The 26652-nt window shown below is 35.8% G+C and overlaps 4 protein-coding genes across 14 annotated transcripts in view; 3 read left to right on the forward strand and 1 right to left on the reverse strand.

Moving 5' to 3' along the window:
• LOC105168384 (uncharacterized protein At3g61260) lies at positions 5483 to 7999 on the forward strand. Of its 2 annotated transcripts, XM_011088446.2 has the most exons (4): positions 5483 to 6787; positions 6880 to 6961; positions 7343 to 7548; positions 7705 to 7999. In XM_011088446.2, the coding sequence occupies exons 1-4, from the start codon at positions 5988 to 5990 to the stop codon at positions 7760 to 7762; spliced, it is 1146 nt and encodes a 381-aa protein (XP_011086748.1). In that variant the 5' UTR covers positions 5483 to 5987; the 3' UTR covers positions 7763 to 7999. The 2 variants fall into 2 exon arrangements, with proteins under 2 accessions (XP_011086748.1, XP_020551309.1); XM_020695650.1 differs by lacking the exon at positions 7705 to 7999 and having other exon boundaries at positions 5485 to 6787; positions 7343 to 7694.
• LOC105168385 (cyclin-dependent kinase G-2-like) lies at positions 10080 to 17911 on the forward strand. Of its 9 annotated transcripts, none has more exons than XM_020696185.1 (10): positions 10082 to 12402; positions 12723 to 12858; positions 12975 to 13063; positions 13255 to 13366; positions 13465 to 13571; positions 13657 to 14020; positions 14200 to 14278; positions 15286 to 15388; positions 16116 to 16792; positions 17851 to 17911. In XM_020696185.1, exons 1-6 carry the CDS (start codon positions 10703 to 10705, stop codon positions 13757 to 13759), a joined length of 2247 nt encoding a protein of 748 aa, XP_020551844.1. In that variant the 5' UTR covers positions 10082 to 10702; the 3' UTR covers positions 13760 to 14020; positions 14200 to 14278; positions 15286 to 15388; positions 16116 to 16792; positions 17851 to 17911. The 9 variants fall into 9 exon arrangements, with proteins under 9 accessions (XP_011086750.1, XP_020551844.1, XP_020551845.1 ...); XM_020696186.1 differs by lacking the exon at positions 17851 to 17911 and having other exon boundaries at positions 13657 to 14278; positions 16116 to 16301; positions 16384 to 16441; positions 16515 to 16777; XM_020696183.1 differs by lacking the exon at positions 17851 to 17911 and adding an exon at positions 17048 to 17307 and having other exon boundaries at positions 13657 to 14278.
• On the forward strand, positions 18829 to 23459 carry LOC105168386 (4-coumarate--CoA ligase-like 9). 2 transcript variants are annotated; one of them, XM_020695809.1, is made up of 7 exons: positions 18829 to 20002; positions 21501 to 21690; positions 22175 to 22320; positions 22462 to 22529; positions 22741 to 22843; positions 22920 to 22983; positions 23149 to 23459. In XM_020695809.1, exons 1-7 carry the CDS (start codon positions 18998 to 19000, stop codon positions 23160 to 23162), a joined length of 1590 nt encoding a protein of 529 aa, XP_020551468.1. In that variant the 5' UTR covers positions 18829 to 18997; the 3' UTR covers positions 23163 to 23459. The 2 variants fall into 2 exon arrangements, with proteins under 2 accessions (XP_020551468.1, XP_011086752.1); XM_011088450.2 differs by lacking the exon at positions 23149 to 23459 and having other exon boundaries at positions 18832 to 20002; positions 22920 to 23064.
• The window catches only part of LOC105168387 (lipoxygenase 6, chloroplastic), a 4141-nt gene continuing 835 nt past the window's right edge, over positions 23347 to 26652 (reverse strand). Inside the window, exons 2-9 of the mRNA XM_011088451.2 lie at positions 26401 to 26652; positions 26062 to 26299; positions 25644 to 25976; positions 25422 to 25507; positions 25233 to 25340; positions 24758 to 25059; positions 24323 to 24589; positions 23347 to 24236 (exon numbers count right to left, since the gene is read on the reverse strand). The exon at positions 26401 to 26652 is cut by the window's right edge and continues 27 nt beyond it. Of these exons, the coding sequence (XP_011086753.1) occupies positions 23477 to 24236; positions 24323 to 24589; positions 24758 to 25059; positions 25233 to 25340; positions 25422 to 25507; positions 25644 to 25976; positions 26062 to 26299; positions 26401 to 26652 (2346 nt within the window). The 3' untranslated portion in view covers positions 23347 to 23476. The remainder of the gene's footprint in view (positions 24237 to 24322; positions 24590 to 24757; positions 25060 to 25232; positions 25341 to 25421; positions 25508 to 25643; positions 25977 to 26061; positions 26300 to 26400) is intronic.

Below are 26652 nucleotides of genomic sequence, written 5' to 3' on the forward strand. Positions count from 1 at the left end.
AGCCGTCGGATGGGTTTTAAATCAACAGATGATCAATCGGGTCACTGGGTCAGACGGGTTGGGTGCAACCGAACCCACTACAAAGACACAGCCCCTTGAGTGTTTGTGATTTTTCATGCCTTTGGAGGACAAATTTGTTCTTTCGGGCCTATTCGATGTATTTTCCCAATCATTTAGTTTCGATTGTACCGTCTGATAATGTACTTGGCAACTTCAATCATCTTAATGAAGTTGGATTGAGGGTTCATAGAGAATCATACAATTTTGACAAAGTTTATAAATATGCACCATCTTGTTGCAGGAGTGATCTTATGAATATGGTATTTCGATCTTATCCCCAACTCTACCTCAATCTGCCAATAATTTTAAACATCTATTTAAGATTTTTATGATATCGCCCCAGTACCTCATAAGTCCTAATCTGCATGGACCCATCGTAATTGTTTGATCTTTTTCATATATGTGTTTTACGTAGTATCATACAATTCGAAAAAATTTATAAATAATCATCCTCCATTTGTTATATACAACTTTTGCTGCCTAGCATTCTTATAACTTTAAATACTCTTCTTTCTACAACTCATTTGATTTTTGCATCGACAAGTTATTACTAGGGCCTTCTCAGTACGGTTCTGATGGTGTTTTATTTTGCAGGCTTTGTTCGAAGATGATTTGAGGCATTCCTTGCACATCGGAGGCAGCATAATCCAAATCTCTCTCTAAATATATTACCCAACAATATTCATCGCAACACCTCCAAATGTCAGGTACGACTTTTAGAGAATTTATGATAATTTCAAGTGTATAATCATCTTATCAAGACATCAATTAAAATAAAATTAGTATTCATCAATATTTCAACAATTGTGATAATCTATTTATTATTATAGAATTACAGAAAATATATTCTTGTTGACTCAAGAGTTTAGAATAGTAGTTAATTTTCGTTAGTTTTAAATATCTAATAAAGACTATTACAATAATCATAATTTCTATTATGCAGTAGGCAACATTCCACGCACATGGCGGTTTCGAACTCATGACCTCTAAAATATTTGGATAGTTTTAAATTCATGGAATTCCGAATCCTTCAACTTTAAATCTGAACTTCTATTTGTTGAATAGTGATGAACTTTAAATTCTTTTAGTATGGAGTCATTTGAAATCATTTTTTTTAAAATCTCCATCCCCAATTCAAATCTATCAATCAAATATAGCATGAAATCATTGCAAGTTCTTTTCCAAACCTTTCGCTTAAATCCAAGTCCGTCCATCCAAAAGAAAGCCCAATCCATTCTCAGGCATAACCAGTAGTCCTGCGTTTTTAGTAGTGGGGCTCACACATCCATATAAGGGAACACATTGAATCCTAAAAATATTGAAACAGATCATAAATTCGTTTAATATAAAGTCATATCAATTCATTCCTCCAACCTCTCGTCCAAATTCAAATATGTTCGTCTAAACGCGAACTCCGTCGTGGGCCCCGCACATTCATATCACAATATACATAGGGACCATCAAAAACCTACCAAGAATACACCCTAGGATTCGATGGTTCTGTGGTGGTCTAGAAATCCACAAGTAGGTGAAGAGTCACAATCTCAAAGTCTTTGATCTGACTATGTACACATTGTTTCGACAAGGAGCCATCCTTTTCCAAAGTACTACCTATGTGGGGAGTTGGGCTCTCCTCCATGAGATTGATGAATAACACTACCCACCAACCTCTTTCTTCTTTGATATGTATAATATTTTAAGCTTCAATCTTGTCTTATTCATTTTATTAATGCATTACCCCTTCATTTTTATTCTAACTATTGTTAGGAAGACGTGAGATGAACACAATCAATGAGTTCTTCCTGAGTGGGGATCATGCCTCAATATCTTGAAATAATAAAATTGAATTTTTATACTTTTATGTTGATATTAGTAAATTATGATGATGGGACAGACAATTAGATTTATTTCTCAATATTATCTTTATATAATATGACCTGAGTTATGTATAGTGTGATTTTTTATCTAATTGATAGAATTCTAAATAAGTATTTTTATTTCGAACTTTATTGTATTTTTTATTCTAATTAATATATACATGCAACGTGTGCAGATATTACATCAATTTATTTTATTTATGGGAAGATTTTATATACAAATCATTAATCATATATATATTGAAAGGCCAGTTCAACGAGTTTTTCTAAAATTTGACATAATTACAAATACTCCTTCATTGTTCGAAAAACTAATATTCCCCTCATTTTAACCACCGTCGAACAACTAGCTCAATCCGTTAGTCTCCATTAGGTTTGCTTTCGTTTTTCGTGTAGTCAAAATATTTTTGGGACTCTGAATCATAATTTTACTCATTTTTGAAAAGTTTTTGAAATTTTTTTATGAACTAAGTGGACAATATTTTTGTAATGTTTCAAAATTTTACATCCATCTCGGTCAATTTTTAAAAAAATTAATTTCCTTTTAAAACAATGCAATAAGGTCAAAGTGGACAATTTCATATCTCCGATCCGACCAAAAATTACATAATTTTTATCAAATATTATGGATATTAATAATTTTTCAAACAACAAGGGACTATTCATAATTACATCAAATCTTAAAATAAAAAAACTTATTATAATTTACTTTATATCAAATAAAATAAAAAATACAAAAAATTTGAAATAGAAAATTCAATTCGGATAACTCCATACAAATTTCACTCCCTCAAAAGGTGTTACTATATGAAAAGAAAAAGAAGAAGATGAAGAAAGGTGTTACTATATATATATATGGCTAAAATACATTTTACCCCCTATGTCTTGTTGAAAAAGCTAAAAATTCCCTTGTGTTTTTAAAATAGAGTAAAAAACTCATTATATTTTGTAAAACTCAACAAAAACACCCATTTCATTAGTAATTAATGGATAGTACATTACACGCACTCCTTGTACTTTTGGGAATATTTTTTTTTTTTTACTATTTTTCACTTTTCTTGGATATTTTTACTAAAACGCCCTTATGGTATTTATATATTTCACATGTATAATTTTTACTTATTCTGAGTTTTTTTTGTATTTTCATCTATCTAAAAAATAAAATATTTTTTAAATATATTAATTAAAATATATATATTCTTTGAATTTTTATAATGTAAATTAAAATATTAAATTAAGTTATATTTAATGTAATTAATATTAATATTAACTATTAAAATAAATTATATTTAAATTCAAATAATTTTGTAATTTTTAAAATTAAATTTAAAAATTTTAAAAATCAAATCTATCAAATCTAAATTTATTTTTAATTAATTAAATATATATTTAAGTACAATAATCATTATAATTATCTAAAATTATTCTTAATTAACTAAAATATATTTAATTAATATGATTAAAATTATTTTTAAAAAATTAAAAGAAAGGGGAAAAAAAAGAAAAACTGGGGGTAGCGGTTGCGTCGCGGTCGCTCTCTTTCTTGATTTGGGTGACACGACGTTGCCTAGAGGCCATGACAACATTTATAAATTTAAAATTCAATGGTTAAAATTAATTTATTAGATCTAACGACTATAATATAATCAATATATATCCAAAGGTTATTAAAATAAAAAATAATATATATTAAGCAAGAGTGTAATGGTTATTTTGTGAAAAATTAACACCGTTAGTTAGATTTAATGGAGAGGGACAATTGTACTAAGTTTAAGAAAATACAGGGAGATTTTTAGCCTATTCTTAAAATAGAAGAAAGTTTTTAGCAGACCTTTTGAAATAGAGGGAAATTTGTTTTGTTTATTTTAGTTATATATATATGTATATGCTGAAATGAGGGCGTTCTCTTCCTCTTCACATTCAAATGAGGGTTCCCTTTCATATTGACTACATGAAAGATAAAAAGTTGGAAAATTCCAACAAAAAGTTAAAAATGATTCATACACCATATCCGATATGATGTAATAATGTGTTATCACACTTATTCCACTCATCCTTTAAATAGATCGGACACAGGCTCTGTATTATGTTGAACATGGTATTATAAATCTATTATAACATGGTATCATATTTAGGTACAATGAAAACCAAACTAATCCTATTTTGGGCGGAATCAAAAAAGTTAAATTCCTTATCCTCATAACAAATATGACTCTGAAGATACAGAGCCCTGCTCATCAGCAAACATCTGCTTTGGGATCCAATTCGCTTACTACTTAACTTAATATTTTTTGAAATGCTGAAGCAATTTAAATTACAATTTTAACCCTAAGATACGTATATTTAATTCCCATTACTATTGGTATAATTTTGTAGCAATAAAGAGGAAGCACAAGTACATATAGGGGCAATGGATAAGTCATCCATCAGCAATTAATTAATTTTGCCAAATTGTACCACCCCTATCACTATATATATATATGATACCACACAGCAAATATCATAATTATTGATCATGCATTTCTCCACCCCCCCCCCCCCCCCCCCCCCTCTTTTTTTTAGTTATAATAATTTTATCAAGTTAAATACGAACTTTTGAATATTATATAATAAATGTGATGAGGTCGCACTAGGATGAATATGTTTTTTTTTAATTATTATGGTTAATTATTATAATTAAAAAATTATAATGAATATTAACTAATTATGATTGTGCAACTTTTGTTAGTCGGTGTTTTTATAAACGAGATTGAAATATATTATCAGAAATATTTTTGCCATATTTAAAACTATGGCTAATGTTGATTAACTGTATCCATAATTTAATTATAATAATTTTATTTGATCATGATAAATAGTATTGTTTTATCATATTTTATATTATAGTGATTTATAATGTAGGAAAAAATTATTTTTTTTTTATTATTGATCATTTTAATTCCTTTGTTCTTCTGGTTTTAAAAATTCTGATATTTACTGAGTATTCTATGTGTGATTCCGATATGTGATTGGTCTTGTTATTTGAAATATTGCAGTAATGCTTTGAATTTTATTGAGTTTAAAGTTGTTTTACTTGTTGGTTGCTATTCGATGCTTTGGGGGAAGCCTGCCTATGGGCATCAAGAAGAGCTTAACTATTGCTGCTCTTTTGAACCCAATGCTATTATTAGAGCAAAGAAGGTTGCAACATTTCCCAGTGTGTTTTATATATGTAATTGTATTAGGGCAATGATTTTGTGATTGATATTATTTAGTTTCTGGATCAACCTCTTTGAAAATCATGATTGGTGTAGCAGGTTTCTATTGAGATCATGATGTCAAGAAATATATTTTTATATATTCTAATCAGCTACTGCATTTCTTTTTCAATTTTTTCGACCATAAACTTGAGAAGTTTTGCTGAATGATGCCCCCTCCTTATTCCAACTTTTTCATTTTTTTTTGTCTGTGCATTTTTTTTGTGTGTGTGTATGTGTGTGTGTGGGGTGTGGGGGGGGGGTGGGGGGGGGGGGGGGGGGGGGGGGGGTAAGTTGAAATGTACAGAGTTGTTGAGTTTATTTGCATGAGTTCTTGTTCGCTTCAGATGTGAACTTCTGCTTAGAATCTCAGGTTTGAGTTCTTTTAATCTGCTAGTTATGCATTAAGAGGGTGTGTTTGAGAGTTTGTAAGATGATTCAGAGCTTATAAGATGTTGGAGGTGTTTGATGGAACTTTGAGACAGTGTAAGATGTTATGAGGTTGTAAGGTCCTTTTGAAGAAAAACTAGGGAGTTTCCGACTTATTTTTAATATTTTTTACAGACTCGTAAGTTATGGTAATTTTTGGACTAACTAGGTTGTTTTGTACTAAAAACATAATGCAGATGTTCATCCTCAGATCCGGGTTTATCAGTATCGATCTTGCACCGAGATTGTCACTAGGAGATCATAGGGGTTGATTTCATGTGAGGATTCAGTTAGTATGAGAGATGGACAAAAGGGCATAGGTTCTTTTGAGAATTTATAGGTTGCTTTTGGTTGGTCTTTACTGTATTTGTAGGAGTTGAGAGAGATGAGAACCATAGAGGAGAAAGGGTGTCCGCACAATGGCACTACACAAGAAACTTCAGGTGGCAGCTGTATGAGTTTTGAGTTCCACAAGAACAACGGGGTAAGTCGAACCAGTGCCCATCATCGAACGGCCTTAGGAAAGCCGACTCCATCGAAATGGGATGATGCCCAGAAATGGCTGGTGAATCTGTCAAGAGGGGAGAAGAATCAGGCTAAGGCCTCGCCACGTAACTCCAATGCTGATGATAGGAGACTGATTGCACCGGTGCCGAAGAAGGATTACTCGAGTGGAGAGGAGGGGGAGAATGTTCGCTGTCCCGGTTCAAACGGGATCGATCAGTACGAAATGGAGACAAAAAATGTGGACTGCGACGATTCGGTGTGGAGGATCAGTAAGCCGGCTAATAGTTCTCAGTCGGTGGTGAGGTCGATATGTGTGAGGGATATGGGGACAGAAATGACACCGATTGCAAGCCAAGAGCCGTCCAGGACAGCCACACCGATCCGTGCTACTACTCCTGCTGCAAGAAGTCCAATGTCTTCGGGTTCGTCGACTCCAGTTAGGTGTGCAAATGGGGTGATGGCCCTCGGTAATTGTCAAAATACTGCTACCCCGAGCGAGACGAGAAGTGATGGTGGCAGGTATAGTGGTGCGATAAGACAATTTAGTAGAGATGGAGAAGAGAGTAATGGTGGAAAAACGGCTGAGAATAAGACCGGTGATCAGTCTAGTAAGTTGAATCCTTTGGAAACACGAGCCATGGCCTGGGACGAGGCCGAGCGAGCTAAGTACATGGCAAGGTGATTGGTTTGCTGAGTTGCTATTCTTGTACAGTCTGATATATGAAACAACTGAGAATTTCTGAAAATTGAAATGTTTTTTCGACATCTAGGTACAAACGCGAAGAAGTGAAGATTCAAGCTTGGGAGAATCATCAGAAAAGGAAAGCTGAAATGGAGATGCAGAAAACGGAGGTACTGCCATCTTTTCCTTTGTTCTGTTTCTGTGTATATGTGTTTGTTGATCGAAAATGTCTACTTTAGCACTATTTCCCTGCCAACAATCCAATGATCTCTTTTCGGGGTGGCTTCGTCACAACAAAACATAAGCCGTTGCTAACTAGAAATATGTTGTTTGCAAAAATTAATGCACGTATCTTGTAATATAGCCATACCTTAAACTAAAATGAAAATTTTTACTCATGTAAGAAAAGCTAAAAAACAAGGATAGTGACTGATCAGTCCTCATATTTCTCTTCTTGTGTTATCCGAAGGAGTTGCAGTCAATTATTCGCTCGTATTTCCTCAGATGCTTACATCGTTCAGCTCCTAATCTTTCTTCCATTCTGCTCTCAGGTAAAGGCCGAACAACTAAAATCTCGAGCACAAGAGAAGTACACAAACAAACTGGCAGCGAGTCGGAGGATAGCAGAGGAGAAACGTGCAAACGCAGAGGCCAAGCTTAATGAGAAGGCTGTCAAGACGTCTGAACGAGCGGATTACATAAGAAGAACCGGTCATTTGCCATCCTCTTTCTCCTTCAAGTTGCCTTCCTTCTGCTGGTAGCTGAACACCCTTTACATGTACTAAAGTTGCTAATCTTATAATGTACTTATCCTTTAAGTTGTGTCAACTACTATTGCCAACTTTTTTTCGTTTAAATTCCTAGCGACGTTTCATCTTTAAGTCATTTGATGCATTAATTTGTTGATGCAAAGTGATGGTGAGTGTAACATCCTGCATCAAATGGAGACGAGGGAGTTGAGCAACATATAAGCTTAAATGGAAGCGCTGGTTCGTCATGGAGAAGGCCCGCTGTTTAGGGCATCGCTAGTCGATGATTTTGGAACACGAACGTTTCAGCCGATCGACATCGTTTCTCTTTTAAATCCTAAATTTGGAGAACAGTGACGATAATATTGTCTTACAGTTGAACAACTGCATCATGTGTTCTTGTGTTTCTACAGATTTGTTTGTGTTTTGCTAAGGAGAAATCAGATGGCTTGGTGTAAACAATGGGAGGAAATAATTGAGACAGACCATTATATCATGTCTCAAAATAAAAACTTACATATGCAAATAATGTGGGATGTCGGACAGCTCAGTGGTTTGGGACTCCGGTATCTCAATTTTGAAAAATAAAAATAAAATAAATTATGTCGATAGCTTTTAAAGCTAAATTTAACTATATAAATATTTTATACCTTTTGTAAAATTATAAATATATTTTCTGTTCAGGAGCAAAACTTTACAGTACATCTTTTGAGGTGAATTATATCGACATTTCCTTATTGTAACTTATAATCTTGAAAAATATATAGGATATTTGTTGAATTAAATTCAACCTCATGGGTGTTATTATAATTTATCCCAAAAAATAATGTATGTCCCAAAATTGATCGGTTGCTATTTGGATTCAATTTTAGTTACCTAGCGGAGTACATCGTTTTTGCGTGCATATAATAAATAATATTTTATATTTTATAATATATTATGAATAAGAAAAGATATATATAAACTAATTGATGAGTTTCGAATTCATAAAAAATATTATCTTACTAAAACTTGTGAAATTAGTGAGTAGGGTCGAATTCATATATATTGATTCTAAATTAATTTCTTCAAATAAAAACAAAAGAGGAGGTTGTTTAAAGTATAAATCTAATAAACAAAATAAAGAAGAGAATTAAATATGAGAGGAAAAATTCATAGTTGAAGACGGGGTCATGCTTGATTTCGTGGTTGATCATAGATGTAAAGATAACAATCGTTCATAATAAATAAATTGGTTATGGTAACGACCTCATATTTTCTTACCTTATTGTTAGTCAATCAATGCCCATTGACTAATTATCTAGTCAGCAAACAACCTTTGAATAGGAAAATATTTTTAACAATGAATAACAGTACATATTTCGTATATCAAATTATTTACGATAAATGCACATAAAACAACACAAAATACCCATATGAAAGAAAGTTGAAAGTACAAATTATATCTCACAACATATTGGAAAACATTCATCGAATCTTTAACCAAAAATAAAGAAACTAGCCTAGCATGTTCATGGAAGAACACATAAAAGAGAAAATAGAGAATATTATAAAAACGCAGAGAATAAGAGATCGAAAGATCAAAATATCAAAAATGGACATATGATAAACTACATCACTTATTTATATTAGGTAGTTAGTTATTCCTTATTACATACTTATTATCTTATTACATACTTACTACAGGTCAAATAATTTTTTATGACTAGAATATCCTTATAACAATGAAGATGTATCCTCATCACATTCATTGACATGTGAAGATGTATAAGAATAATTTGATTATAAAAATATTTATTTAACTTGCAATAAATCAGTAATAAGTCAAGGATAAATATGAATTTCTATCCAGCCCATTTGTTTATCTCAGTAAATTTTGTTAATCTTGTCTAACAGATGAATTTATCTGTTAAATAGAAACAAACGATTTTTCAAACTATAAAAAATTTACATCTAATTACCCAATTCTCAAATGAAGAGACTGTAATTATCCCTTTTATAAAAATAGAAGTAATTAGTGATATGCCTTACAACTAAATCAACAATGAATGCAAACAATTCGCAAGAGTTGGCTGAGTCCCATCACTAACTCATATAAAGTTCATGGTGTAATCTATACTAATTTTGAAAAAAAAAAAAAGGCTTTTATACTCATAAACGACGATCAGCGAAAGTCTGCACCAATTAATTTTCTTTTTCTTTTAAACGTAATATATTAATTTATATATTTTATTCTTATTTTTAATATAATTACTTAGGTTTTATTTTTGATATTTTAAATAATTAAAAAATAAAGTATTTCAGAAGATAGATATTCTATTTTTTTTGTATAGAATATTTGCTGTTATTATACACTTAGATAATTAGATTTTGAAAAAAATAAAGAAATTAGTTTGTTTAATTTCGTGAATCATAATTGAATTATTACATTCGAATTAAATAGTTATTTTTTGAAAATAGTTAATATATCTGATATTATAATGTTATTCTGCCGTACCTTTATGTCATCAATCAATACAATAAAATAAAGAAAATCGAGGAGGGTACTTGCTTTTCTTATGGTGGATGAGAGCCCATCGAATAGCTTCTCTTTCAACGCGGTCGCGATTCGGCTTCTCTTTCGTTGCCCTTTCATCGCCTCATTTGTCTTCTTCTCTCTCTAGAAGCACTCGTCGCCGCTTTCCGTTTTGTCTACACGATTCTCTCCGATTATATACATCGGTAAGCCCTTCGATTTCTGAATTCTCACACGCGAAAGCGAGAGAAGGAGGAAGAGATCACACGCCGTCTTTTTTTTTTGTTTTTTTGAAATTTGTTCGTAGGGTTTTCTAACCGTTTCTTCTCGATTTTGATTTGATTTAAACTGTATTCTTTTGTTGAGGAATAGAGAAGAGGGGATTTGATTGGTCGTGTTTTTGGTTTCGATGCTGTATCAGATCTGTGTTTGAATCTCGATACTTCTCAAAAAAAAAAAAGGGAAAGTAGTTTTTCTTTGTGAAATTAGGGGTTTTCAAGTGATTTGGAGAAATTGACTATTTGTTCGGTGATAAGTTGGGTCTAGGAAATCAGGGTTAGGGTTTTGTTCAAAAACCCAATTTAGGCGAGTTTGGTACGTGTGTTAGGGTTTCATTTCCATACATAAGGAGACTCGTACCTAGATTTATGGCTGCTGGAAGACATGGGGGTTACAGAGACAATGAATTCAGAGACCGCGAGGCTGATTTCTTGATTTCTAGAAAGGAAATTGGTTATTCCACTCGAATTAGGAAAGGGGATCTGGAGTACGAGAGGGGTCAGGGTCAGGGTCGAGAGAGTCTTGATTATAGAAGTAGGGTCAGACAGAAGGATGTCAGGGAAAGGGAGGCGATGAATGGTGGACATCGCGCTACTTCTAGTCGGAGTCATTCGGGAAGTAGTGGCGGTGCACCCCGGAGGTGTGGGTTTGTGGTCCGCCCCATGGATCGAGAGCCTGGGGAGCTGTCTAGTGATGGGTCTGATGGGGCTATGGATTCAGAAAGTCAAGTTAATAAAGAGGCTGAAGTTAAGATGTTGGGAAATGGGGGTCAGTCGTCTCCTGTGCAGAACAAAAAACGGAAGTTTTCACCAATTATTTGGGATAGAGATGATAGGGAGGTAAGTCGAACAGTAAAAAAGAATGCCTTGGAAAGTAGCAATCTGCCACCACCGCCTCCTTTGATCGAGACTTATCCTGAATTGCCTAATTCTAAGTCTATTCCGGATGCTAATATACCTACTGCTCAGGATGATGATAGTGAGGTTCATATTTCTGAAACATCACCATCTAAAATTGATTTGTTACCTGGTTTGTCAGAATTTCCTGTTGAAACATCATCTCTGCTGCCTCAAGAAGAACAACCCTGGGGTGATAACCAGGGAACACGGGTTATTGACGATGATGATTACTTGCCAGCAAGAACTATAATATCTTCTCGCTGGGCGAATGATGCTGACTCTCCAGCTGACGAGGGTGAGATTTCTGATTATGAAGACAAGCTGAAATTAAAGAGGAAGCCTGGTTCTGAGTCAGCTGAGCTAAGGGGACGTAGGAAATCAATAAGTCCAGAGCTTGGGGAGGTCAAACGAGAAGGTTCTGAAGGAACTAGGGGCAGGTCCTCTGGATCCGATGAACGAGTTAGGTCTTCCAGTAGAGATAGTTACCATGACAATGATGATCAGAATGAGTACATGGAGATAGATGATAATAATAATTATAATGGTAGTACTTCTAGCCAGTCTGACACAGAGTCTGAAGATGATCGTGGTTCTAGTGGTACACCAGAGCCAGCCCACCCTCCACAGAGGAGTGTCAATATGCTTCAGGGTTGCCGAAGTGTTGATGAGTTTGAGAGACTGAATAAAATAGATGAAGGCACTTATGGAGTTGTTTATCGAGCCAGGGATAAGAAGACTGGAGAAATTGTTGCTCTGAAAAAGGTCAAGATGGAGAAAGAGAGAGAAGGATTTCCTCTGACTTCTCTCCGAGAAATAAACATTCTTCTCTCTTTTCACCACCCCTCCATTGTGGATGTTAAAGAAGTAGTTGTGGGAAGCAGTCTTGATAGCATTTTTATGGTCATGGAGTACATGGAACATGATCTTAAAGGATTGATGGAGACAATGAAACAGCCTTTTAGTCAGAGTGAAGTTAAATGTCTCATGCTCCAGCTCTTAGGGGGGATCAAGTATCTTCATGATAACTGGGTGCTGCACCGAGATCTGAAAACTTCAAATTTGCTTTTAAATAACCGGGGTGAGTTGAAGATCTGTGACTTTGGTCTGGCTCGTCAATATGGAAGCCCTTTGAAACCATATACTCACTTGGTGGTTACTCTTTGGTATAGGTAAGATCTTTATATGAGCATGACTTTGTATTATGCTATTTTACCGACTTAATGTATAATGCTGTACATAATTACATATGTGCACACACTTGCTCAGACGTACTCTAAATTAGTGATTTAGTGTAGTATTTTTGCGCTATCATATCTGACCATAAATGTTGATTTCATGCCTTTCAAACTGAAGCTTTTATCATAATATTAGTCAACCTAGTGGTTTTTCTCCATCAAAAGATTGCTTCAGCACTTCACTTTTTATTGTCAGTAGTTTCCCTTGGGGGTTAATACATAAGATAAATGCTAAATCCTAACTCTATTCTCAGGGCACCAGAACTTCTTTTGGGAGCCAAACAGTATTCTACAGCAATTGATATGTGGTCACTAGGGTGCATTATGGCTGAGCTATTATCAAAAGAACCATTGTTCAACGGGAAGACAGAGGTTGATCAGCTTGACAAGGTAAATATGTATTCATGCTTCATTATTTTGTCAATTAGTTTTGCTTACTAGTTCATGGTATTTTAATCTGATATGCGAATATTTTGTCTAATTACTTGTTTGGTGGTGATATGCAGATATTCAAGATTCTTGGCACTCCAAATGAGACAATTTGGCCTGGCCTTTCTAAGCTTCCTGGGGCCAAGGTGAACTTTGTCAAGCATAAGTACGTATTCATATCTGATATATTCAATTCTTTCCCAAGTTGCCCTCAAAATTTATTTTCTTCTTTTTGCCACTGTTTTCCCAGGCGTCCAGCTTTGGGTGATTCTGGTCTGGCTTTCTTGCTTCCATTGGTGACAGCGTCAGTTGCCTAAAATTTATTGTTGCTTCTAACAAGTGACATATTTATTTCAGGTACAACCTATTGCGTAAGAAATTCCCTGCAACATCTTTTACTGGGTCACCTGTACTTTCTGATGCTGGATTTGATCTTTTAAACAAGCTTCTGACTTATGACCCTGAGAAGGTATTCTTCTAGATGATTACACCTGTTTATTTCATTTGTTTAGAACTTTAGATGCTTGAATCTTTCAAATTTCTCAATATGAAATGGGATCTGTGCAGCGGATAACTGCTGAAGCAGCTCTCAACCATGAATGGTTCCGGGAAGTTCCGCTACCCAAGTCTAAGGAGTTTATGCCAACTTTTCCTGCTCAGCATGCGCAGGATAGGTATTTGTGCGTTAATTCAAATTCTATGGACAATATATTTTAGAGTTTTTCCTGCTTGTTTCATTGTTTGCATTGTTATTTTCAGGCGTATGAGAAGAGTAATGAAGAGCCCTGACCCATTAGAAGAGCAAAGGAGGAAGGAACTGCAACAGGGAGAACTAGGCACTGCTGGTTTGTTTGGCCAATAGCATCCCAAGTCTTCTATTCTTATTTTCAGTTCTTCAATATCATAAACAAACGTGATTGAGGTGAGAGCTATGGGCAGAAAGGAGGTTGCAGGCATCGTTTATGAGGCTATCACGAGTGCTGTTTTTTATCAGGCACATCTGATGAATCATGTGGTCAATTTCTGGGTTGTACTTGTGAATCAGATATAGTGCAGGTTGAATTTTCTTCTTGGTGCTTTGCTGGATGTAGGGATGCATCTTTTCAAGCTTCTTACCTGAAAGGTGTGGTCGCTCAAGGCATTTCCTATATGGAACTGTTTCTGGTTAATCTCGTACATGTATCATATTTTATATTGGTTCCTGTAAACAATTTTCTTGAAATTGATTTTGAATATCACAACAGTATGGTTTACTTTATGCTCTAGTGCTATCAGTTTTAATTCTTATATTGTGTTTGCAAGAGATGGTGATGTAAAGTGGAGGGGACATTCTTAGCTTTTCATCGCAGAAGAATTTGACAGGAAGTATAGCACTCTGGAGGTAAATATTAAAGCTGATTACATGGATGTAACCGAGGATCAGGAATTTGTTCTCAGTCGATGTGGAATGGTTATGCCAACTAGGATCATACCTGGATTATTGATCTATAATTTACAAAAATATTTTATTAATGTGTTTTGACGTTTGCATGATTACTCTTTGATGAGACACTTTTTTTCATGCGACACATTCGTACTCTGAGGTAACAGTACGCTCCTTATAGGGAAAAGCTGTTGAGCTCTATATTGCTTTCTCTTTAGTAGTTTATGATGGTACTTGTTGGCAATTGTACCATCGAGATTATGGAAGTCTTAATGATTCTTAACCTAGATTTCTGCATTATTAAACGGCTGAGGAAAAATCTTTGGATTTTTTCCTTTTTCCCATTTAAGATTTTATTGTACAACACATAAATTCTCTTTGCAATTGATCAGTTTGAGTAGTCTGAAGTAGAGTCAGTTTGTTTTAGTTTCACACTCACACCTTGATAATTCGGAGATGTAGGTTGGTTGCAGCAGTGTGAAATCCAGCATGAGACATCGTTTTCACTGCCATGTTCTTTAAGGGCCGGCTTTCTTAAATCTCGCTATTAAATAGTGATAACCACACAGACCAAAATACAGTGAAACTGGGGTGGATATGGATTTGGCATGACTTATTAATGCATCAGATAAAGAGGTTACTTGTTTTGTGTTGGTGAATGAGTGTTATCTTTTCTGTTTTTTTCTCTTATGTCATGTAGGGGCATCTTATTATTATTCCTGCCAAGTTAATTGATTTGATATGATATGTCAATTATCTTTACTTATAGATTGGCTCTTCCTCCAAGAAAGCTGTACTTTGATGAGCTTGTATCTGTTTTCTCAGCTTTAGGCAAACAAGTGCTCTTGCGTAACCTATGTGTATATCCACTTAGAATAATGAACTTATGTTTCTCTGCCCATAGCTTTAATGCTCTGAGGCGATGTTTTCAACCTTTATGACATTCATCTGAAATGTCACTGCAGTATCCAAGCAAGCAGGTTGAGGAGCTCACTTACACACCTTGGCCCTCATAGAAAACCCAAATTAATTTCCCGTTCTACATTTTTGTCTCCTGAAGCTCTAGAGGTACACTGTTATATTTCTTGTATACTTTCATGGTTAATTGTTTTTTATGTACCTTTTTTGCTTAACTAGTGTGTATAATTCATGGTATGGTTTTATAATGTATAAGTTATCCTGATTTCAGTAGCAAGCCTAGAAACTTAAGCAGTCATGCATCATTGATTAAGAAAAGGCCTAAATAATGTTCTGTAGACTGCATGCACTTCTCCATTCATCCCTTTCCTCTTGGCTATCAGTGGGTTTAAGAACGACTTGAGATTTCTCTGCCTATTTGATGAAAGTTTGGTGTTATATGCTTCATTTATCAGTTTATTGATTAGAGTTGATATTTATGGGCTGATGCTGCTAAGGTGCATACCTGTTGTGTTACCTCAAACTGCATAACATGCACCTGCTCCCTTTTTTTCCTTGGAACTTAACCTATTGTTTTTGTCTTGTTATTTCCTTGCTATTATGAGTGATCTCTCATTCTACTAAGTCAGCGAACAATACAAACATTAAAATATTGGCCGTCCATTGTCTTGTGGACCTTTATATTTTTATTAGACACATGCATGTCATTAAAAAATCAAGTTGTGTGGATGCCAGTCTCTTAGCTATGTTCTGTATTTTAGTTCTCATTTTATTAATATCTTTTGATGTTCTTTGTAACGGTGTGTATGACTTTATTGCTTTCTGGTTCAACAACCGCATCTGTGAATATGAATGGAATATTGCATGTATATTGTAGGGTCACTTCAAACATCTCTTATTGGATCCAACAACGATATTGTTGACCTGAAATGAGATCCAATGTTAAAAAATGAGAAAATTTGGAGGGATATGCTTAAGTGGGAGGCTGTTTGCTGCCTTATCCTGCTTGACAGGTCATTCTGTAGTGGGGGAAGTTTTCTTGGTGCAATGAGCTTGTGATAAGGTTTTGCAATGCGCATACTAGCTTAAGGTACAATAACGACCACATGTACGATTGCATTTAATAGGAGTCTCTTTGTTGGTAGATTGGTAGGACTTTTCCTGACTACTATCCTCGATCTGGTTCTACTCCCTGCTCAGCAGGTAGTTGTTCATCATCATTTATTCATGCACAATTTATTGAAAAAGATGGACTGAATTTGTCAATCTGTCCTAGATGCACACATAAGAATGATCAGAAAATTTTGGTGACATTTTCTGTGGAGAGTGCTGCGGATTGCTTCTCTGGGTGACCGGGAGACAGACGAAGTTGCTCAAAATCTGGGAAGTTGAACTCGTTGTCACCTAATTGGGAGACCTCGTGAACAATATTTTTATCTATTGATTTTGCTTATTTAGGTGAAGGTGAATGATGGATTCATCAGTCACGAGGAAAGGAGGTGGAAAGAGCTACAGAAATGGAGCACTGTTGTGTTTGTGCTTGAACCAAAAGAGGTGGGCATGATTTTGGAATTACCGGAATTACTTCAATGAGTTTTTTTACTTGATGGTTGAGTTAGATGGGTTTCTCACTTTCTCAATCTTTCTTATGTAGTTAAAAGTAGGCCAAGAGGATAGATAAGCCTGATCTTATGAACTAAATACAAGTGATTATTCAACAATTCATCATCTTTTCACATCACTGTGCATAATATATCATTTTTAATCTTGTGACACTTTCTTCTTGACTTTTGCTTTGTTAACTTGTAGGCAGCCATTCTGGGTATTCAGTTGGCTAATAGTTGAGCATGACAACACCGTAAACCTGGGGGTGAATGTCTTTTTCATGTAGTCATAGGAAGGATTGAATACATAGATTCTGTGTCAAACTGATGTTTAGTGGAGTTGTTTAAACATCTCGTTTCTTGTAAGAGACCCTGTTGTTAACACCCCTTATCGGCACGAACCATGCCATCTCTGCCAGCTTAATCATGATAGAAATTCTTTCAAGCTGTGTAGATGTAACGCTGCCTGTTCCTCCAAAATGATCTGTATTGTTTCTTGGTATTCAATCCATCCATGCGCTATATGAAACTTAAAGTTTTAAGTGTGTTTCTGCATTAGATCATTTTTTCAGGGTTATGGTATGTTGCATCTTTCATTTGCCTCCGTTGCGTCATGCACGGGTACCACACATGAGGAGTCGTGGATTGAATGTTTGGGTGCAGTATCACCGAAAATATAATTATATAAAAGAATTTACACCAATTTTTAAGTTTTATTATTACATAAATTTCTATTGGAATAATTGTGATATATTCTCTTGGTAAAAGGTTATTATTCACTTTCTATTTTGATGGTTATGTTATTAGTTTGACAAAAGTAAAATTACATGTTACTACGGCTGTCTTAATGTTATGGTGTTGATTTTTCTCTAATTGCAGTTGTATGACATTCGTATCTTTGTAATAAATAAATAAATGACTGGAAAACGCGATTCGAATGCCAATTTTGTTCTAAGTTAAAGTGTTGTTGAAGTTCATATTCCTAATCTGTGCTTTGTACTATTTTAGTTCATTTCCCGGAACAGGAAATGGAGTGGGGCGAGCTGCGCCGTGGTGGTCGATTTGGGGGCTGGCGGAGAAAAATAGTAAAAATTAACTTCATTTCCCTAAATTGCACGGAATGTCGTGAGAAAATTTCGGCAAAATATTATATGGTAACCATTGAAAATCATAAATTCATCCAAAATGTTGTTAAGCAATTTAATTATCACAAATTACTCCTAAATTTTGTCAGTAATCTCTCTTCATATTTGATATGGTTATGAATATTCTTTCAGTAAATTATTGACGATCGTATGGTGACTAGCTACATTTATAGTTTTGTTTAATGATTAGCTAAGTTTATAGTTTCGTTTTTATCTATTTTTGTGGTAAATTGATGATAATGTCTTCGTAAATTATGATTATTTTTTCTTTTTTAAAGTTTTTTTTTGAATATTTTTTACTTACTAATTGAAGAATTCTTTTACAATTATTCAACTCTTTTTTAGAGATAATTTGTGAAAGTCAACTTTTTATTCAAGAATTAATTATTTTCACCAGATACCAGCAGTGGAGAATTAGTAGGTTTTTAAATGACCAAGACATTTGTAATTTTGTAATTTACTAATTTGAATAAACAAAGAAAAGAAGATTTTTTATTGTATCAATTCAGTCGTGCGTTTATTTATCTACCACATACTAATTCCATCCCCCAGAGCAAATATGATCCTATTACATATATACATATAAGTATAGTGATAAGTCGTTCCCATCCGTTGTACAGTAAATTTTTTATGCTTTAAAATATATTTTAAATAAAATAAAATATATTATAAATAGAATAAAATATATAAATTAAGATATTATATTAATAAAAAAATAATTTATCAATTAATATAAATTCTGAAAAATTAAATAAGTTAGTTTTACAAAAAATTAGTGTAGTGGTGTCATTAACAGCTATTTAAAACGTGGAAAGATTTTTTTTATATTAATATATATATATATGTATATATATGTATAAAAATAGCAGAATTTGGAATATCGATCCTTCCCTACAGTTTTACCTAATTTCAAACAAGAAACCAACCGACCGACGAAACCAAAGACAGAGAGAGAACAGAACAGAAGAGAGTGAGTAGTGTAAAACCGAAATCCTACTTCTCCACCACCAATGGAGACCTCCACGTCTGACCCAAACAGTGGCTTCTCTTCCAAAACCAAGATTTTTCACAGTCTTCGCCCTCCCATTTCCTTTCCTCCTTCACCCACCCCTTTTTCTCTTCCCGATTACGTTTTCTCCCTCCTCCCCCACTCACCCCCCACCACCTCCCTCCTCATCGACGCCACCACCCGCCGCTGCATTCCCCTCTCCCGCCTCCCCCACCTCGTCCGTACCCTAGCCTCTAACCTCCGCCGCTACCTCCACCTCTCCAAGGACGACGTTGCTTTCATTCTCTCCCCCAACTCCATCCACATCCCCCTTCTCTACCTCTCCTTGCTCTCCCTTGGCGCCATTGTCTCTCCTTCAAATCCTCTCAGCTCCACTCCCGAGGTTTCCTGGCAAATCCACCTCAGCAAACCCGTGATCGCCTTCGCCACCTCCGAGACCGCCGCCAGCCTCCCCTCCCTGCCCAAGGGGACAATCCTCCTCGACTCTCCCGAGTTCGAGTCGCTTCTTGTCCCCTGCAGCAGCAGCCCATCCCACGATGGACTTGGTCCAGTGGAGGTGTTCCAGAACGACACCGCTGCGATTTTGTACTCCTCCGGGACGACGGGGAGAGTCAAGGGAGTGGAGCTTACGCATCGGAACTTCGTCGCCGCGATCGCCGGAGTACACGCGGTTCGTGAAGCTCGGCAATCCCCTGCGGTCACTCTCTGTGTGGTTCCTTTCTTTCATGTCTACGGCTTCGTGTTGTGCATTAGGGAGGTGGCGCTGGGCGGAAGCGTAGTAGTGGCGGCGGGGAAGAGCTTGGACTCGATCTTGGGAGCTGTTGAGGAGTCCAAAGTGACGCATTTGGCAGCAGCGCCGCCTTTGGTGGTGGGTATGGTGAAGAGTGCAGCGGCGGAGAAGTACGAGTTAAGGTCCTTAGAGGCGGTGCTGTGCGGCGGAGCTCCGGTGGCGAATTCGGTGATTGAGAGGTTTAAGCAGAGGTTTCCCAATATTTCCCTGCTGCAGGTTAGCTGCAGTTGCCTACTAATATTAATGCATGTTACATTGATAGACGAATTAAATATGTTATTCTAAATTTTGTTTTATCCTTCATTTTGATTTTAAATATATACACATTAATTTTTAAAGCGCAATAATAATGTTCATAATAAAGTCCTTTAAATATTATCATAATAAAAATTAAGGTAACATCAAATATTAAGATACAAAATCATTTATCAATCAACATAATAAGTTAATTCAAGAATCAAATAATCCAATTTTGAAATAAAAAAGTTTTTTATTTGCACTTCAATATGACATGTTTTTTAAAATGTTACTTATTATATTAGTTTTTTTGGCACCAATATGTTGCGAGTTGGATTTTAAGATACATTTTGATTAAGAATTTGGAACTCTAAAGTTATATTTATTTAGAGGGATTTAATTGTTTGGTTGCTGCTCTTAATTTCATCTTGAGCGTGTAGGAGGACAATTGCCATGAAAACGAACATCTTTTTTTCCCTTAGATGATTTTAAGCCTAATTTGTATTTATCTTGAGGAGCTTTGTGTGTAATCGGTCTTATTTTTTCTCTTTTTGGCTCAAGACGGAAATAGAGTTGGAATCATGCGGAGTTTATAATCTCCTACTTTGAGTTAATTTTTTAAAATTAATTAACATATTCATTTATGCATTTATTTTTCCCCTCAACCTGTAAAGAAATAGTAATAAGGACCATACTGTTGCCATGATTTTATCCTCTTGAACTCAATCATGAAAGTTGAAGAGAGATTAATCAAATTATCAGAGATAAGATAATCATTGGCCTGACTCGTATTCATCTTTTTTTAATAATAGTTATAAGTTTATTGTAACAGTAGTTATTGAATGTCATAACCATCTGATATTAATAATGGGTATATTGTTTGTTTATAATTGAAATCATAATATAATTTTAATAGATTCACTCACAAAAAAGAAAGATTTCCTTATTTATTTTGCCGGCTTTTCTATTAGCCCCATTCTACATAATGCAGAGAGGACGAGTTCTTTAGGGATGATAAAAGTTTCATATTTGGTTTAGTAAGGGAAAAAGAATTACAAGAAAATTAAAATTAATTAGTTTACTTTTTCTCACTAATATTCCAGTCTCCACACAATTTAAACAAGAACAACTTGAAATTACTATCTAAAGTCAACTTGCATACTATTTATTTTGTCAGATTCACTTTATTAAATGTAAATTATGTTGAATTATTGTGTGTTTGGTTTCATTTAATATATACACGTCATGTATATAGAAATTACGTCATTTATTTTATTTAAAAATATTTATACATATGGTCGTGTATATCTATTAAATGAAATAAAAAATTTAATAGGATTTGCCATAGAAATTTGTTTAAAAAAAATTGAGCTTAATATTTTCCACCATTTTTTCCATAAGATGCACTATTGCTATGATCTCCGGGGCTATGGGGCTAAGTACTGATGAAACTACTTTACTGTGTCGATGATTTCAGGCATATGGGCTGACTGAAACAACTGCAGGAATCACCAGAACGATAGGCCTGAATGAAAGCCGAGTAGCTGGTGCAAATGGCCGTCTGGTCTCTAATTGCCAAGCCAAAATTGTTGATCCGCTCACTGGCCACAATTTACCTCCTCTAAAGCCAGGGGAACTTTGGATAAGAGGGCCGATGGTCATGAAAGGCAAGATGCATTCTCTCCCTTTTTCTTGAAGGCTGAAGCTTTGAGATTTATGTTCATATTGTGACGTTGAAAAAATACGTTAATTATTCTACGATGATAAGAAAGTAAGAGGGCCGGTTTCAAAATGGTTGTAGAACCAAAATGATCAAAGGATCATGAATAGTTGTATCAAATTGGCCAAGTGTGGACAAACAAGTGATCTGACAGTTCACAATCACGCTGCTCCTAGCGGTTTATTAGAAACTTTTACAAACTCCAAAGATAGTACCTACTTTTTTATATGGTTTAAGTTGATGAAACTTGATAGTAATGATGATGAAAGAATAGTGATTATGGTGATTTCACTGGAGAGGACACAGTTAAAAGAATTTTCATGTTGTCTTGCATGCAAAGAATAGAAAGGAATGGGTACAAGTAATGATTGGGCAACTAATTCATTTGGTTCAGACGGGATATTTACTGGCAATCTATGGATTTACTGCAGGCTATGTGGGTGATAAAGAAGCAACTGCTGCGACGATTGATTCCGAGGGATGGTTAAGAACTGGTGATATTTGTTATTTCAACAGTGAAGGCCTCCTGTTCTATGTGGACAGGATGAAGGAATTAATTAAATACAAAGGCTACCAGGTTATATATCTGCATGAGTGCATCTTGCTGGATTTTTTACATGTATTCTTTCAACTGATGATTTAGCATATATGCTACTGTTTGGCTATTATTTTCAAAAAATTTGTCCTGAGCCACCGATGTCAATGTAAACCTTAACAGGTTGCTCCTGCCGAGCTGGAAGATATTCTTATATCACATCCAGCCATTCTTGATGCAGCCGTGATCCCGTATGTCAATTTCGTCCTGTTTATTTATGTCCCCTCTTGATATAGAATTTAATGAATTGAAAAGGAACAAGAAGAAAATGGTGAGAAAAGGCATGTTTTCTCATTTTCTTCACTTGATTCAAGATGCAAACAGAGCACTAATGGTAGTGGAGTTTAATTTTTCAGATCATATTGTATAGACTGAGAAATTCAACAAGAAATGATATTGCAGGTATCCTGATGAGGATGCAGGCCAAGTACCTGCAGCCTTTGTGGTAAGACAACCAGGGAGCACTATAAACGACTCACAGATCATGGGTTTTGTGGCAGAACAGGTAACTAAAAGTCATTATTTTAAGTCCCAATATAATTTCTTAGTGAACTTTTTCCATATATTTACATTTGATTCAGGTGGCTCCATACAAGAAAATCAGACGGGTGTTCTACATAGACTCAATACCAAAGAATGCCCCAGGTAAGGTATTGAGGAAGGACTTAATCAAGTTCGCATCAGGCTTAGCTTCCAAGTTATGATGGTGTTGGCATATGCTGTCTATGTCTTAACAAAAACTAAGCACATTCAGTTGCACACTGATAATCGCATCATGCAGTGAGTTCTGGCATATTTGTTTTTTTGCAGTCCTGAAGGAATAAGAGTTCCTCCCCTGTAAAATTTTGAAGTGCAGTTGAGCAATTCCTGAAAGTTATATTCTAATAGAAATACCTATTTCAAGGACATCTTCATACAGAGCTACGAATGGCAGAAGTAATTAGCATTAAATAACCTTTCTTAACTGTTAGAGCTTAAGTGATTGCCGATTTATTCTAGTTCGATGACTAATCCATAAAGCTGTAAACAATAACGTATTCCAGAAATGAATAGATATACATTTAGAAATCTCCAAGATGGTGTATTACATGCTCTGCCTAGCATAAGAAGACAGGTTGGAGCAGGAAAACCAAACCTGTTAGATAGAAATGCTGTTTGGAATACCACGACCGGTGACACCATGAGAAGAAGAGGGTAAAAGCAGTTCATATGGAGGAACACCAGCTCCATTTCTGTTTTTCAGTTGTATATTCTTATTTCTCTGATTGATAATTCGTTCTATCTCCTCTAACTTCACAGAGAATCTTTCGAATAATTTTTGAACTTCAGGATCATTAAAGGAAAGTCTGTGAATGTGGTGCAACTGATTTAGGTACTCTTCATCCGGAGAATGAGTTGATAGGGTGTCCTGTACAGCCATAACTTTTGTTGCCTGGAGTTGAGTGGGCAACGAGGTCAAGAAAGTATATTCAGGGTTCTGGAGGAACTTCTCATAGTCAGAGTCACCTTCTCGTGGGATTAGTTTCCGCATGAGAGTAGGACGGTTTGGCGGATACCCTCCAAACGGGTATTGTCCAAAGTTTATGGCTGCATGTTGACCAGAAGCAATCCAAATCATCGTTGTCAGTATGTCTGATAAGTCATCTTGGGTACTGAGGTTAGGCCACCATGGCTCTTTTCTTTTGTAGTGGTGCCCCTTGTTCTTGATCTCGTCCCACCAGGCTTGGAGTTCCACATCAGATGAGATGGAATTAGGCTCAGAATAGTAGTGCTCAACATAGGATTCTACCAATTCCTTAATGGCAGCCCAGATGAGAAGTCCATCTGCTGCATAAGGATAATCTTCAATCACAAGTTTGACTCCACCAGGCACTGTTGGATCCTCGACAGCCATACCCCTGCAAAAATTGCACAGCCACACTTGATTATCAATCAGTACAACGTGACAACCAGAGAGACGAAGAAATATTTGAGAGAGTTTTACCTTTGAAGTAAATCTGCTGGTAATGATTCCATGTCAAACCGCCACAAGCTCTTATAGGCAGCAGAACTTAGTTCCATGGCATATTTTCCAGGGCTGAAACAAGCCTCAATTATTCCACCCCCGTTTATCAAACTTTGCCGTGCAAGTGCATTGATTTCCATTGTGTAACGCATATGGGGGTGTAGCAGCTTATAGATCGGGTGCATTGAGCTTAGCTGCCTATGTGTGGCAATTATGTAAGGTTCCATGCAGGCATGAGTCTTCAACCTGAAAATCTCACATTTACAGATATTAGAATCGTCTGTGCCTTTTCATAGTTGAGAGAAATGCCCATATTTGAAGCCCTTTTCCCGCTTGACAATCCAATCTCTCATTCAACAAACGCTAAATTAAACATAAAGAAGTTTCACGAAGATGATGAAATTTTAGTCGTACCAGTGGTTCACGAGTTGATGGACGCCTGCATCATTGGAGCAAACATGTGCTTTTGCCAGCTTCCAGATCCAGTTAGTTGTGGCATCATGTCCATGAGTAAAAATGTACTTGTTTCTCGGAGACGAAGATGTCGGAGGGAGTGAAAGCTCAATGACAATTGGTCTGAGAATCCCAGTTTCAGAATAGTAGAATACCGTTCTGGAAGCATAAGCTTTTCTATCTGGCAACGCGTTCATCTTCTCAATGAATGGCAAAAGTAAGTCATGATAGTCAAGTATAAACAGCTTCTTCTCCTTGATTGCCTGCACATACAGCAGCAACGTAAACTTAGATGATTGCTGAAGTTCCTTAGTAAAAGCTAATAGGCAATGCAAGTCCAAAACGAATTAAACAAAATGCCGAGGATTTAGTCTCTTGATTAGAACAACTTATATATCAAATTTCACCATTTCATATCGGACTCGACTGCATTTACCTCTTCAACACTGATCCCGTGAAGCTCTCTTGCTATCAATTCCCTGGTGATTGCCGACTCTGGAGGGCCATAAACTTCAGGATCTAGTTTACTTAAAATTGGGAGTTCCTGTGAATAATTACAGCTCCATTTGTTAAATAGCTGATAGCCGACATGGTAAAGTCATTCTCGGCCAAATCAAAATGCTACCTTTAATAGCTCTATATTAACAGGGTTGACCCCAGCCAAAGTCTGACGAGCAAACTCATTATCCCTTAGCCATGCAAATCTATCACCTGAAAGACAAGGCAGAACTAAGAACGAAGATGCTGCACATTCTTATTTAACATTTCAAAGTCAAGAATTTGGTCGAATGGACTTTTAACTTTTCGTGTTTATGATAATACTTAGGGTATAAGAACGAGTGCTTACGCTTAATAATGGCTGGTAAATCATACTTCAGCAACTTATCTCCGACTGTGAACATTTGATTCATCACAGTAGCCAGGATCTTGTTCTTTTTGGCTTCTTTTGGCTCTTCTTCCTTCAACAGAACACCGTCATTATACAGCTTATCTATGTCCGAGAAGTTTGTGAAGGGCATATCCGAACTTGACAATGTAGTAACAATCAACGGTATCAAGTTGTGCAATAGAGCCTTCAATCTTCCAGCTGAAAACGTGTTCTGCTTAATCTCCTCAAACGTTTCATCTCGAGGAACATAAACCGGATGGGGTTTCTCGACTCTGGTCTCAGAATAGGGATCTGAATCAAGTTTCATATAGAAATTTTAGCACATAATATACCACTTGTTTAGGACAGGAAAACAGGATAGCTGTGTAATACACACCAGTCAAAGTTGGAGGTCTTCCAGTACGACATCGCCTAGGATAAGGCCTCTCGGCAGTGCCCGCAACTGGCCTAGCTAGTTCCTCACTCTTATCAGGATTACCCAAATCGTTATACACATCATAATCGTATACTCTCTCATGCAGCTTCCTCTCTTCTTTCCTATTGCCACGAAGGCTCAATAGGTCTTCATGTCGAAGATCTTTAATGCCAGGAGGGGTTTGAGACGGAAGATACGCCTGTCACCAAAAACAAACAGAAGTAAGTTTACCAACAACAAACAATATATTTTTGGTCCATGAACTAATTACTATGCTGTTAACCAACATTTGCTTCTTACCTGATTCCTGAATATGATTCTACTTTCAGGGTTATCTTTTCTTGAATGAATCCATGTATCGGCCCAGAAGAATATAGGACCTTGACTAAATCCATGAACCACAACCTCCATCAAGAAGAACTCTTTGTCATGAAAATTGGTAACAAGGATAGCTCCAGGTTGTCCAAAATCTTGTGGTACCGTAAGATCGGCGCCATACTCAACAACATGTGGATTGTTAGATAGTTTAGGCAACCAGCCCCTCACAAAAGA

This window comes from Sesamum indicum, linkage group LG8 (genome assembly GCF_000512975.1).
Source record: "Sesamum indicum cultivar Zhongzhi No. 13 linkage group LG8, S_indicum_v1.0, whole genome shotgun sequence".
NCBI classification, from domain to species: Eukaryota; Viridiplantae; Streptophyta; class Magnoliopsida; order Lamiales; family Pedaliaceae; genus Sesamum; species Sesamum indicum.

Coding starts and splice junctions, on each gene's coding strand:
- LOC105168384 (XM_011088446.2), top strand. CDS start 5,988: ATGAGAACCATAGAGGAGAAAGGGTGTCCGCACAATGGCACTACACAA. Junction 6,788..6,879: donor CGAGCTAAGTACATGGCAAG/GTGATTGGTTTG, acceptor TTCGACATCTAG/GTACAAACGCGAAGAAGTGA. Junction 6,962..7,342: donor TGGAGATGCAGAAAACGGAG/GTACTGCCATCT, acceptor TTCTGCTCTCAG/GTAAAGGCCGAACAACTAAA.
- LOC105168385 (XM_020696185.1), top strand. CDS start 10,703: ATGGCTGCTGGAAGACATGGGGGTTACAGAGACAATGAATTCAGAGAC. Junction 12,403..12,722: donor GTGGTTACTCTTTGGTATAG/GTAAGATCTTTA, acceptor CTCTATTCTCAG/GGCACCAGAACTTCTTTTGG. Junction 13,572..13,656: donor GCTCAGCATGCGCAGGATAG/GTATTTGTGCGT, acceptor TGTTATTTTCAG/GCGTATGAGAAGAGTAATGA.
- LOC105168386 (XM_011088450.2), top strand. CDS start 18,998: ATGGAGACCTCCACGTCTGACCCAAACAGTGGCTTCTCTTCCAAAACC. Junction 21,691..22,174: donor AGGGCCGATGGTCATGAAAG/GCAAGATGCATT, acceptor GATTTACTGCAG/GCTATGTGGGTGATAAAGAA. Junction 22,530..22,740: donor CTTGATGCAGCCGTGATCCC/GTATGTCAATTT, acceptor ATGATATTGCAG/GTATCCTGATGAGGATGCAG.